The sequence below is a fragment of the Cherax quadricarinatus genome, chromosome 53, assembly GCF_038502225.1.
Source record: "Cherax quadricarinatus isolate ZL_2023a chromosome 53, ASM3850222v1, whole genome shotgun sequence".
Classification (NCBI taxonomy): domain Eukaryota; kingdom Metazoa; phylum Arthropoda; class Malacostraca; order Decapoda; family Parastacidae; genus Cherax; species Cherax quadricarinatus.
This window is the reverse complement of record NC_091344.1, coordinates 25,269,705-25,283,932: the sequence shown is the minus strand read 5'-3', so window position 1 is coordinate 25,283,932 and position 14,228 is coordinate 25,269,705. Positions and strand designations below refer to the sequence as shown.

General features: G+C 43.9%; 1 protein-coding gene across 2 annotated transcripts in view; it reads right to left on the bottom strand.

Annotated features, from left to right (window-relative positions):
* Positions 1 to 12,530: 12,530 nt before the first annotated feature.
* Bx42 (Puff-specific protein Bx42) overlaps positions 12,531 to 14,228 on the bottom strand; it is a 36,754-nt gene continuing 35,056 nt past the window's right edge. For both annotated transcript variants that reach the window (XM_053781373.2, XM_070096489.1), the window contains exon 9: positions 12,531 to 13,726. In XM_053781373.2, the coding sequence (XP_053637348.1) occupies positions 13,189 to 13,726 (538 nt within the window). In that variant the 3' untranslated portion in view covers positions 12,531 to 13,188. The remainder of the gene's footprint in view (positions 13,727 to 14,228) is intronic.

The window sequence follows — 14,228 nt, the reverse complement described above, 5'->3', positions numbered from 1 at the left end:
AAGGGCATTTACTATCTTCGGCTAGTATTTTTACTGCTGAATTATATGCCATCCTTACAGCACTTATCCGTATTGCATCTATGCCTGTGTCATCATTTGTGGTTGTCTCAGACTCCCTTAGTGCTTTACAGGCTATACAAAAATTTGATACACCTCACCCCTTAGTCCTCCGTATCCAACTTTGGCTACGCCGCATCTTTATCAAGCATAAAGATATTGTTTTTTGTTGGGTCCCTGGTCATGTTGACGTACAGGGCAATGAACAGGCAGACACTGCTGCGCGGTCAGCAGTACATGACCTACCAGTTTCTTATAGAGGTATTCCATTTACGGACTATTTTACTGCAATATCTTCCCACCTTCACACCCATTGGCAACAACGTTGGTCTACTATGCTCGGCAACAAACTTCAATCTATTAAACCGAGTATAGGTTACTGGCCGTCTTCTTATCACCAGTGTCGAGGTTGGGAGACTACTCTCTCCCGTCTTCGCATTGGCCATACTCGTCTTACTCATGGATATCTCATGGAGAGGCGTCTTGCTCCTCTCTGTGAGAATTGCCAAGCTCCATTATCAGTCAGCCACATTCTGTCGGACTGCCCACTTTATCAACGAGCACGCAGAATTTACCTCTGTCGTCGTCTTCGCTCCGCTGCTCTCTCTTTACCTTTCCTTCTCGCTGATGGACCCACCTTTCATCCGGACTCTCTCATTGACTTTTTGACAACAACTGACTTACTTCACAAATTCTGATACCTTCAGCCCTTTCTACTTCAATCTCTTGCTACCCTCTACCCCCGTACTATCCCCTGCCCCGCTGTTTTCTGTAACCTGCTGATCATCCCCCCCTCCCTTCTGCCATCCAATTCCCTTGCTTCCTTCCCTACCCTGCAGCGCTGTATAGCCCTTGTGGCTTAGCGCTTCTTTTTGATTATAATAATATATAATTACACTGGACAATTAAAAATGTGCTTGTAATTAATTTTAGGATGAGAAATTCAAATTTGGACCTAGTTTTGTTCCTTGTACAATTTCTATGAAATAGAGCTTACGATGAATGATTTCACCAAGACAGCCATCGTGGAGAAGATATATTGGAAAACTGATGATCAGTTTGATGGTTGACTATTGCTGAACATTAGTGCCAGAGAGCAATACTCAAGGAAGGTTCCTTGATGCTGATGAGGGGCTCTTTGTCTAGGAAATTAGATCTGTGCTCCAGTTCCCTGAATTAAGCCTGAATACCTTCCATTCCCTCCCCTCACAGGCACTGTATAATCCCTATGGGTTTAGTGCTCCCCCATGATTATAATAATAGCTAAAAAAACTGAAAATTGTGTTGTAAATACATGACTGTATGGATAGTTATTTTTTTTATGCTGGGTTTAGCGCTGTCTCTTTACAGCCTCTCCTCACTTAATGACAGAGTTGCATTCCTAAGACCACGTCGGTAAATGAATTCGTCACTATGGAGGAGCATACTATAATGGTAGTGGGTTTATGTCGACCATCTCTGATGTTTTAATGTCACCTTTGCACCATTTATAACATTTCTGGTATATATTTAAATGTTTATACAGTAGTGTATTGTATATTGTAATAAACAGAACAGAGGATTATTATTATAATCAAAAAGAAGCGCTAAGCCACAAGGACTATACAGCGCTGCAGGGCAGGAAGGAAGCGAGGGCATCAGGTGGCAAAAGGGAGATGGATGAGCAACAGGTTACGGATAACAGCGGGGCAGTGGATGGTGAAAGGGTAAAGGGCAGCAAGAGACTGAACCAGAAAGGGCTGAGGGGAGTGTGAAAAGTATCATCAGAGTTTGTGGAGTAAATCAGTCGTTGTCAAGAAGTCAATGAGAGAGTCAGGATTAAAGGAGGGTCCATCAGCAAGAAGGGAAGGTAAAGAGAGAGTAGGAGAACGAAGACGACGTTGGAGGTAAATTCTGCGTGCTCGTTGATAGAGAGGGCAGTCTAACAGAATGTGGCTAATCGATACTGGAACTTGACACTGCTCACAGAGAGGAACAGGGTGCCTCTCCATGAGATACCCATGAGTAAGACGAGTGTGGCCAATGCGAAGGCGGGAGAGAGTGGTCTCCCAACCTCGGCACTGATGACAAGAAGACGGCCAGTAACCTATGCTCGGTTTAATAGAATGAAGTTTGTTACCGAGCAGAGTTGACCAACGTTGTTGCCAACGGGTGCGAAGGTGGGTAGCTATTGCAGCAAAATAGTCTAGAAATGGAACACCTCGATAGGAAATTGGTAGGTCATATACTGCTGACCGCGCAGCAGTGTCTGCCTGTTCATTGCCCTGTACGTCGACATGACCAGGGACCCAACAAAAAACAATATCTTTATGTTTGGTAGAGATACGGCGTAGCCAAAGTTGGATACGGAGAACTAGGGGATGAGATGTATCAAATTTTCGTATAGCCTGTAGAGCACTAAGGGAGTCTGAGACTACTACAAATGATGACACAGGCATAGATGCGATACGAATAAGTGCTGCAAGAATGGCATACAGTTCAGCAGTAAAAATGCTAGCTGAAGATAGTAAATGCCCTCGTACGACGCTGTCCGGAAACACTGCTGCGAATCCGACGCCGTCTGAAGACTTAGAGCCATCTGTGTACACAGCGGTGGCATGAGAATGAGAGTGGAAGTGATCAAGAAAAAGAGAGCGGGAAGCCACCGTAGGCAGTTGAGCTTTCGAGCAAGGGAGTGAGAAAGAACAGACCCGAACAGCTGGAACTTCCCAGGGGGGTAGGGAAAAGTGAGATGCTACATGAACATATAAAGGTGGTAACTGAAGGGAAGACAAGAGTGAAAGTAGGCGAAGAGAAAAGGGACGGAGCAAACAGGGGCGGCGAACGAATAAAGAATGTCTACTAATATCGGTGACCATTCTATAAATGGAAGGATTGTGTAGATCGTGAGAGCGTACATAGTAACGAAGGCAATGGGCATCACGGCGATCAGACAAGGATGGAACATTTGCTTCTGTATAGAGGCTCTCAACAGGGGAAGAGCGAAAAGCACCAAGGCACAAACGTAAGCCTTGGTGATGGATAGAGTTAAGGCTAGAGAGAGTAGCAGGAGAGGCCGCGGAATAAATCTGGTCACCATAATCGAGTTTCGATAAAACGAGGGCTGAATGTAGGCGAAGCAGAGTTCGACGATCAGCTCCCCAGGAAAGATGAGCAAGGGTTTTAAGAAGGTTTAGCCGGCTGTGACAAGTTGCCTTCAGAGAGGTAATGTGAGGTTTCCAGGTTAACCGACGGTCAAAGAGAAGGCCTAGAAACCTGACTGTATCACGTTCGGGGATACGGGAGCCATAGAGATACAAAGGATGATCGGAGATAACAGAGCGTCTAGTGAAAGTAATTTGGTGAGTTTTGGTACTTGAAAATTTAAACCCATGTGTGGTGGCCCAAGTGGAAACACGGTCGACCGCATGCTGGAGAGAAACTGCAATAAGGTGACAGTCAGCGCCTGCACAAGCAATAGCGAAGTCATCAACATAGAGTGATGACCAAATATTGGGTGGAAGAACAGAGGCCAAATCATTTATAGCAAGGAGAAAAAGTGTTGTGCTTAGAACACATCCCTGAGGGACACCTTCAGCTTGGACGAAGTCCGGGGAAAGAACATTATTGACTCGAACACGGAAATGTCTGTCAGTTAAAAAGTTCTTAAGGAAGGATGGTAGATTGCCTCGGAGGCCTAAGGAATGGGCCTGGGCCAAAATATTATACCTCCAAGTTGTGTCATATGCCTTCTCAAGGTCAAAAAATATGGCAATAACTGAGTGATTATTCGCAAAGGCATTACGAACATACGTATCCAAGCGTAGTAAGGGGTCTATGGTAGAACGACCCTTACGAAAGCCATATTGACTAGCGGAGAGACTGTTGTGAGTCTCTAAATACCACATTAAACGTCGATTTACGAGGCGTTCCATCACTTTGCAAACTGCACTTGTAAGAGCGATGGGGCGATAGTGGGAGGCATCATGTCCTGTAGTACCCGGTTTGCGGAAAGGGAGAACAATGGCAGATTTCCACAGCTGGGGAAGAACTCCTTGTGCCCAAATAAGATTGAAGAGGTGTAAGAGGACTACAAGGGCTGACCGATGTAAATGTTGTAACATACGAATATGAATGTCATCAGGCCCAGCTGCCGATGATCGGCAAGCTGAGAGCGTTGCCTCCAGTTCTTGAAGTGTAAAAGGCACATTATACTGTTCTTCTCCGAGAGAAGAAAAGTCCAAGGGTACTAACTCTCTGGCAGACTTTGAGGAAAGAAACGAGGGGCATAGATGGAGCCCTCGGGAAATACGGACCAGATGTGTGCCAAGTTCAATGGCAACGTCGAGAGGGTTTGCTATATCAACACCAGTGACCCGTAGAACAGGAGCCGGGTCAGGAGAGTATTTACCACTCAATTTCCTCACTTTTTTCCAGACTGCACTCATAGAAGAAGCAGAGGTGATGGTGGAAACATAGTCTCGCCAACAAGTGCGTTTAGCTTCACGGATGACACGGCGAGCGATCGCACGCTTCTGCTTAAAATCAACAAGTCTCTCAGCGGTTCTATTGTACCGGTACCTGCCCCATGCAGCACGTTTCAAACGTACTGCACGAGCACAAGCAGGAGACCACCAAGGCACGCACTTCTGAGAATGCCTGCCTGAGGTGTGGGGTATAGAATGAGAAGCTGCGGTATAAACTGATGTCGAGAAGATGTGTAGGAGCTCATCAATGGAGGATGAAGAAGGAACCTCACTAAAAGCAGTGAGGTGTGAGTAAAGATCCCAATTTGCCCGATCAAATTGCCAGCGAGGGCTACGGGAAGGTGGTGAATAGGAAGGAGAAGTAAGAATGATCGGAAAATGATCGCTGTCATGTAAGTCTGGTAGAACAGACCAGGTGAAGTCTAGTGCTGTGGAGGAAGAGCAGACTGATAGATCGATGCAAGAGAGAGTATGAGTACGAGGATCAAAATGGGTGGGAGTACCCGTATTTAAAACATGGAGGGGGTGAGAGGCAAGAAAAGCCTCCAACTGAATGCCACGTGAGTCACAATGAGACCCCCCCAGAGGAAATGGTGGGCATTAAAATCACCAAGTAACAGAAGTGGTGGTGGTAAGGATGAAACAAGAAAGGCAAAGTCTGGGATAGAAAATGCTCGAGAAGGAGAGAGATATAAAGAACATATTGTAAACCACTTATTCAAGTGGATACGGGCTGCAGTGTAATGCAGCGAGGTATGGACAAATAGTTGACAGTACGGAATATCATTGCGTAGAAGAAGGGCACTTTCATTAAAGGTCCCATCTGAGAAAGGATCCGAAGAATACAATAAATTATAGCCTGAGATAGGTTGGAAAACAGCCGAGTGTAATTTTGGTTCTTGTAAGCAAGCACCAACAGGGGAAAACCTGGAAAGCAACATCTGAAGCTCACCCCGATTACCCCTGAGGCCGCGGATATTCCACTGTAAATAGGCCATGATTGGCGATGAAGAAAATATCAGGAATCTGTAGGTAAAGGCACCTACGGACTAGAGGGGTTAGAAAAGTCAACGTGTGGTGGCATTGGAAGATGTTCAAGTAGCGAAGGAACGGAGCGTTGCGAAGAATGGGGTTGTGAAGATGGAGGAGAGGGAAGAGAAGGAACAGGAAGTGAATCAGTGTCCATTGAAGGTTTAGTCTCTGCAATATATTCTGAAATGGCTTCAAGTGTTTCTGAATTCAAAGATGTATGGGAAACCATATTGGAGATAGGAGGAGGAGGGTGAGTAAAGATTGGGACAGTAATGGACTGTACCAAAGTAGAGGGGGAGGGAAAAGTGTAAGGGACTGGAGATGAAGTGTGGGGGGGGACAGAAGAGGTAGAAACCTGGGAGGTGACAGAAGAGGGAGAAACTTGGGAGGGGACGGGGGTGGAAGGCATAGTACGAGGAGGAGGGTGAATCTCCACACTTGTAATAGAGCCAGAGAGAGGGGAAGAACTAGGTACAGAGACTGGAAAGGTAACGTGTGGAGGTGGAAGAAGGGAAGGAAGGGGCAAAGAAGATTTGAGCAATGTGGATTTTTTGGACTTCTGAGTAGAGGGGCGATTGGTATTAGGTGTCGTACGAGGTCTTGTCGATACTGGGGCTTGTGAGGAAGGACGCGAAGATGTGAGAACAGACTGAGTTGTAGTCGGGACGTCAGAGCCAAGGACAGCAAAAGGATTAGATGCCGTAATGGCTATGGGAGGGGTAACAACAGAGGAGGCTGCAGAAGATGGGACCCCAGAAGTGGGGGGATGTTTGGAAACACGAGAATAAGAAACACGGGGTAGTCTCCCTTGGAGGCGGAGATGAGTAACTGCCATAGCATAAGGGAGACCTTCTGCCTCTTTGAGGCAACGGATTTCACGTTCATTTAAGTAGACCTGGCAACGGCGGGAGTACGAAGGGTGAGCTTCATTACAATTAAGGCAAGATGGAGGTTGACTGCAAGATGTATTAGAATGGTTGTCGGCACCACAGACTGGGCATTCGGCCATAGATCTGCAATATTTCGCTGGGTGACCAAAACGCCAGCAATTTCTACATTGTTGCGGTGTAGGTATCACCTTTCGAACTTGTAACCGATGTCCCGCGACATATACAGAGGACGGGAGTTCTCGGCTGTCAAAAGTTAAACGAGCCACATTGCAAGGGTAACGTCTCCGCCCCCGGGCAGGAAGGACATAAGTGTCTACTTTGAGGATTGGGAGATCCTGGAGTTCCAGCTGTTCAAAAATGTCATTGCCACATGACTGGAAATTCTGTTGGACTATGGTATGGGGCAGAATGACAGTACCACTACAAGAATTGAGAGAAAGATGTTTTTCAATAGTGATAGGAGTAGTATCGATATTCGAAAGGAGAGAAAGATCATGAGCTTGGGTAGCATTCTGGACAGTGACGATGCGCGTACCGCTCTTGAGAGCGTGAAATGAAATATCTCTGCCAACATGACGCAGGAGCGCTTTGGCAATACTATGGTCAGAAAGGTAGGCAGAAGAAGAAGTTGGTCTTAAAGTAAAGAATTTAGTCCATTGTGTGGTCCGAAACTGAGCGTGGAGAGGGAGTGCTTGACGTGTCGGTCGTTTCCGAGTAGAATGGGAAGGTAACGACGGAGCATCATCAGGAGATTGACGTTGGCGTTTAGGAGTAGGACCGGAGTTGGTCCGGCATGAAATGGGTGGGCGATTCGAAAATTGCCGTACCGTAGAGGGAGAAGCCGGAAGCATAGTCAAAGGAGAGCGGAGTTCAGACAAATCGAAGGAGTCAGTCGAAGCCCCGGTACCTGAAGCGGGTGAGGAAACAGCACCAGCAAGAGGTACAGGGGCATCAGGAGTGTCCGAAGAGTGGTCTAAACACAAGGCAGGGTCAGAATGGGGTGCGGTATCAAGAAGGGGCCCGGGGGTAGTGGTTTCATGGACTAGGGCTGCCATGGTTAGGTTACTCCTTTGCTTTTTGTTTTTAAGAAAAAAAAAGAAAGAAGAAAAGAAAATAAAAACAAAAAAAAGAATAAAAAAAGGGGGGAGCGGGGAGGAATAGTTCCCAGGAGGAATGAAAGGGCCGGAAATCTCCCTCCGCGCCCAAGAGGACTCGACACCGCTAGTAGCGCAGATGCAGCATGGAACCCGTGCCATACCCTACCCTTCATGCCAGTAAACCAGCAATCCGGGATAGCAACCTCACATCTGCCGAGCTACCTCGGTGGACAAAAGAGAGGGCGGCCGGATATCCGCCACAAAGCATACCTCCTTCAGCCACCACCCCCGGAATCCGAAAGGTGGCTTCCAGAGATACACCCGTCGCCCAAAAGACACCCAAAGCTACTCCGGGATACCGGAGAGGGATCGGGACATCCCTAGGCAATCCAGATTCCACGGCAAACTACGCCACCGCCAAGAAACCTCAACGGAATGGGATCGACCCCGGTGTCCTTTCCCCTACCTAGGAACTAGCACGCCTGTGGGAGAAATCACGAAGGCTAAAAAGAGGAAGGGCAAAAGGGAGGGGTGAGGAGGAGGAGGAGGAATGGAAAAAGGGGAGGATGGGGAGGATGGGATAGGGGAGGGGAGAATGGGGGGTAATTAGGTTCGGTCTGAGGAAGAAGACCGACAGGGCTAATTCCTCAGACCAAGAGCCTCTTCACCACGCCAAGGAGCCCCCCTTGAAGAGGAAGACATGGGTCTATTGGCAATCCCCCTTATGTATGCTGGGAGGCAGTTGAACAGGCTTGGGCCCCTGACACTTACTGTGTTTTCTCTTAGCATACTTATAGTGCCCCTGCATTTTATTGGAGGGATGTTGCATCGCCTGCATTCCAAGAAGTACAGGTGCTTTACGGTACTTACGTGTTGTGGAGAACTGGTTATATAAGTACACTTTCCTGCATGAAACAACATATAGCAATCGGTACTTATCCGTCAACAGCACGATGTCCAGCAGCCTCTCCCTGACCATCCCTTCAGGGTGCTGTTCTAGATCCCACAGTGGCTGTTGATTAACAAGTGGGCTAGAAACCAATTTGCCCAAAAGGAGTGTATATCCAGCATTTCACTATCATCTCAAATGCATAGTGATACTCGCTTGGTTTGGGCATAAAGCTCTAATTACAACCTCGAATAGGACAGCTCTAATCACCTTGTCTGCCTAAGGACTGCAATTCATATTTGGCAATGCAAGTGAGATTAAGCCTTACCTTGCTCGTGTAAGGTGAGCTTATGGCATTGACAGTGCCATTACGGCCGATATTGGTAACTTGAGTGAAGGCTCGAGTGTCTAGGGGAATGTTGCGATAAGGAGGCAATACCCTCAAGACACGTCTTGTCCGTTCCTTGAAGCAATCTAAAGCCCACTGCCCTCGTTGGCCTCCAGCTCATTGTCTGCACAAAGGATATGCTGAACTCGGCTTTATATCTCTTCCTTGCTACACATTGCAACAGTTTTCAGTGCAAGAGGGTAGGTTCCTTGTTATTTAGTTTTTTTTTTTTTTTCAACAAGTCGGCCGTCTCCCACCGAGGCAGGGTGACCCAAAAAAGTAAGAAAATCCCCAAGAAGAAAATACTTTCATCATTCAACACTTTCACCACACTCACACATTATCACTGTTTTTGCAGAGGTGCTCAGAATACAACAGTTTAGAAGCATACACATATAAAGATACACAACATATCCCTCCAAACTGCCAATATCCCAAACCCCTCCTTTAAAGTGCAGGCATTGTACTTCCCATTTCCAGGACTCAAGTCCGACTATATGAAAATAACCGGTTTCCCTGAATCCCTTCACTAAATATTACCCTGCTCACACTCCAACAGATCATCAGGTCCCAAGTACCATTCACTCCTATCTAACACGCTCACGCACGCTTGCTGGAAGTCCAAGCCCCCTTGCCCACAAAACCTCCTTTACCCCCTCTCTCCAACCCTTTCGAGGATGACCCCTACCCCGCCTTCCTTCCCCTGTAGATTTATATGCCTTCCATGTCATTCTACTTTCATCCATTCTCTCTAAATGACCAAACCACCTCAACAACCCCTCTTCTGCCCTCTGACTAATACTTTTAACTCCACACCTTTTCCTAATTTCCACACTCCGAATTTTCTGCATAATATTTACACCACACATTGCCCTTAAACAGGACATCTCCACTGCCTCCAACTGTCTCCTCACTGCTGCATTTACCACCCAAGCTTCACACCCATGTAAGAGTGTTGGTACTACTATACTTTCATACATTCCCTTCTTTGCCTCCATAGATAACGTTTTTTGACTCCACATATACCTCAACGCACCACTCACCTTTTTTCCCTCATCAATTCTATGATTAACCTCATCCTTCATAAATCCATCCGCCGACACATCAACTCCCAAGCATCTGAAAACATTCACTTCTTCCATACTCCTCCTCCCCAATTTGATATCCAATTTTTCTTTATCTAAATCATTTGATACCCTCATCACCTTACTCTTTTCTATGTTCACTTTCAACTTTCTACCTTTACACACATTCCCAAACTCATCCACTAACCTTTGCAATTTTTCTTTAGAATCTCCCATAAGCACAGTATCATCAGCAAAAAGTAACTGTGTCAATTCCCATTTTGAATTTGATTCCCCAAAATTTAATCCCACCCCTCTCCCGAACACCCTAGCATTTACTTCCTTTACAACCCCATCTATAAATATATTAAACAACCATGGTGACATTACACATCCCTGTCTAAGACCTACTTTTACCGGGAAGTAGTCTCCCTCTCTTCTACACACCCAAACCTGAGCCTCACTATCCTCATAAAAACTCTTTACAGCATTTAGTAACTTACCACCTATTCCATATACTTGCAACATCTGCCACATTGCTCCTCTATCCACTCTATCATATTCCTTTTCTAAATCCATAAATGCAATAAAAACTTCCCTACCTTTATCTAAATACTGTTCACATATATGCTTCAATGTAAACACTTGATCTACACATCCCCTACCCACTCTGAAACCTCCTTGCTCATCCGCAATCCTACATTCTGTCTTACCTCTAATTCTTTCAATTATAACCCTACTGTACACTTTTCCTGGTATACTCAGTAAACTTATTCCTCTATAATTTTTACAGTCTCTTTTGTCCCCTTTCCTTTTATATAAAGGGACTATACATGCTCTCCGCCAATCCCTAGGTACCTTCCCCTCTTTCATACATTTATTAAACAAAAGTACCAACCACTCCAACACTATATCCCCCCCTGCTTTTAACATTTCTGTCATGATCCCATCAGTTCCAGCTGCTTTACCCCCTTTCATTCTACGTAATGCCTCACTTACCTCCCCCACACATTCTGCTCTTCTTCACTCCTAAAAGATGGTATACCTCCCTGACCAGTGCATGAAATTACTGCCTCTCTTTCTTCCTTAACATTTAAAAGTTCCTCAAAATATTCTCGCCATCTACCTAATACCTCCATCTCCCCATCTACTAACTCCCCTACTCTGTTTTTAACTGACAAATCCATATTTTCCCTAGGCTTTCTTAACTTGTTTAACTCACTCCAAAATTTTTTCTTATTTTCATTAAAATTTCTTGACAGTGCCTCTCCCACTCTATCATCTGCTCTCCTTTTGCACACTCTCACCAGTCTCTTTACCTTTCTTTTACTCTCCATATACTCTGCTCTTCTTATAACACTTCTGCTTTGTAAAAACCTCTCATAAGCTACCTTTTTCTCTTTTATCACACCCTTTACTTCATCATTCCACCAATCACTCCTCTTTCCACCTGCCCCCACCCTCCTAAAACCACAAACTTCTGCCCCCACATTCTAATACTGCATTTTTAAAACTATTCCAACCCTCTTCAACCCCCCCCCACTAATCTTTGCACTAGCCCACCTTTCTGCCAATAGTTTAGCTATAGACTAGAATTTAATAGTCTCAACTTGTAGATAAAGTGAGGTGCAAGTTTTCCCTTAGTTTTCTCGCTGTGGTACATAAAACTGTGAGGAAGGAAGAGTCCACTAGCTCCTTCCTGGAGGGCTAAGTTTCTCAGAGGGCTGAAGGGGGGCTGAGAGATACCCCCTTTACTGGAGAATTTTCTCCACATATGTCATATGTGCACTGAAAATTCTCTGTATATTCTCCAGGTCTGCAATTTCACATGCCTTGAAGGACCACCTGAAAAAGAAAATCTTGCCACAGTATCAATACATATATCTATGATTCTCAGGTAAAATATATCATGTGGTTCACCCTTAAATAGCCAAAATATTGATCAGAAGGTTAGAAAAGAAAAACTCATGATAAAAATTAAAGCTTGGGTTTGTGATCAACACATCAAAGTTAGCTTAAAATAACTAATCTGGTTTCAAAACTGGATAAAAAAGTTAAAATCTACTTGCTAGTGTTATGCACTGTGATATACAAATTACCTGAAAGGTCATCTTAAGTTTGTCTTGCATGTGCAGGTTATGTATAGTTCGTCACAGGATTGTGCCTATTTATTCTTCATGTGTGTGGGTTGTGTATTATTCCAATCACAGTATTGTACCTGTTTATTTTTCATTGTGGTACACTGTGGTCACTGTCACAGGCTAAGAGAATTTGTTCTAAGATTCAGTCAGTAAAGGACAATAAAAGCAAAATTTGTATAGGCTAACATTTGTACATCAGTTTAACATTTACAAAAACTTCTCAGTATGAATACAATTATTTTGTATTAATTCTGATAAAAAAAAAGTTCATATAAACTTTACTAGCCAGTCAGTAAAACAGTATTTCATTCACAAGGTGTCAATATAAAAATTTGCATTTGCCAGCCATACAATCCATTTATTCTCAGAGGTATGAAGAATATATGGTTCTCTTCCACAAGCATGCAGATGCATCTCTCGGTCTAAGTACTGATATGCACATCCAAGATTTTCTCTAAGTTCATAAATGTCTATACAGTAAATTAAAAGGTATCAAAAACTCCTCCTAGTAGGCTAGGTTTTTATATAGCATATGACAACTGCCAAACATCTTTAGCTTTTCAAATATGATAATCTTTAAATTTTAAAGCTCAACTTAATAGGCCACTCCAATAAACAAACAAAATATATAAGTACTTGCCTGATAAGTGTACATCTGAATACTTTTTTAAGCAAGACCACTGTTAATTAGTACAGAAAACTGATTATCTGTACTAAAAGACTAAATGTCATTTATTATGCCATTATTTATTGGTGATTCACTAAAGTAATTCTTAAATGTTTTTATATACATTTTTTCCCCTCCATAAAAGTAACTTTCCAACACAATATTATACAAGTACTTTACACCATGTTATGCTGACACTCCAAAATAATTTACTGGTCAATATTTTATATGAGCTCATTATTACTATAAAAAAAAAAAAGCACAAAACCACATGGGTTACATGAGCTCATAATGCAATGTATATTTTTTACTGTCAATCAGGGCACAGTTTTGCTGGATGGTAACCTAAGTCTTCTAAAAACATTAAGAACTAATATAATTTGTCATTTTATTAAAAAAATATATAGCACTTGCAATAGTTCATGTAAAAGCTGAACCATCATCAAAACTGCCACAACCATGATGGAATTCCTATACACCAAATATGATATTTAACCTCAATCTCTCTTCCTCCTCTTATCACGGTCATCTCGTCCACGATCCTCAGTATTTGAACTTCTTTTACTAGCTTTTTTGGCTTCTGAGAGCAAACCAATGACACCGAACAAGTCATCTTCATCCTTCTCATCTCCAGCTCCTGATGGCTGGAATTCAACTGGACCAGATCTGCTTGCACCAGAATCTGCACCAGAGAATCCACGGTCTGGGACAAAGCGATTGGTGGACATGAGGTGCTCTATTCCTGAACCATAATCATTTTCAGCTGCTCTAGTAGGTCGGTAGATATTGGAACCAATATTTCCTGTGTCACGCCATGGAGCATCATAAACATTATATGCTTCATCATCACCAAAGCCTGTATCCATGCCTCGTGACTGATTGAAGAGGCGCTGATCAAATTGAGCTTCACTGCCCCCAGATGTGTTTTGAGGCAAGCCTAAGGCTATCTGTTCTGTAACATCACGCTCCCGAGTGGCCAGTTTACCACGTTTATCTGCAGCTGCATTTGCAACTCCCGTTTCACGTTTACGCTCCCTAGGAAGATAAAGTAAAATTTATCAGTGCATTATATTTGTTTTTTTCAACAAGTTGACTGTCTCCCACTGAGGCAGGATGACCCAAAAAAGAAAGAAAATCCCCAATATGAAAATACTTTCATCATCATTCAACGTTTTCACCTCACTCATACATAATCACTGTTTTTGCAGAGGCACCCAGATACAACAGTTTAGAAGCATATATAAAGATATATAACATATTCCTCCAACCTGCCAATATCCCAAACCCCTCCTTTAGAGTGCAGGCATTGTACTTCCCATTTCCAGCACTCAAGTCAGGCTATATAAAAATAACTGCTGGTGGTGGTGGTCTTTTTCTCAACAAACTGGCCGTATCCCACAAAGGCATGGTGGCCCAAAAAAGAAAAACAAAGTTTCTCTTTTTAACTTTAGTAATGTATACAGGAGAAGAGGTTATTGGCCCCTTGCTCCCAGCATGTTAGTCACCTCTTACGACACACATGGCTTACGGAGGAAGA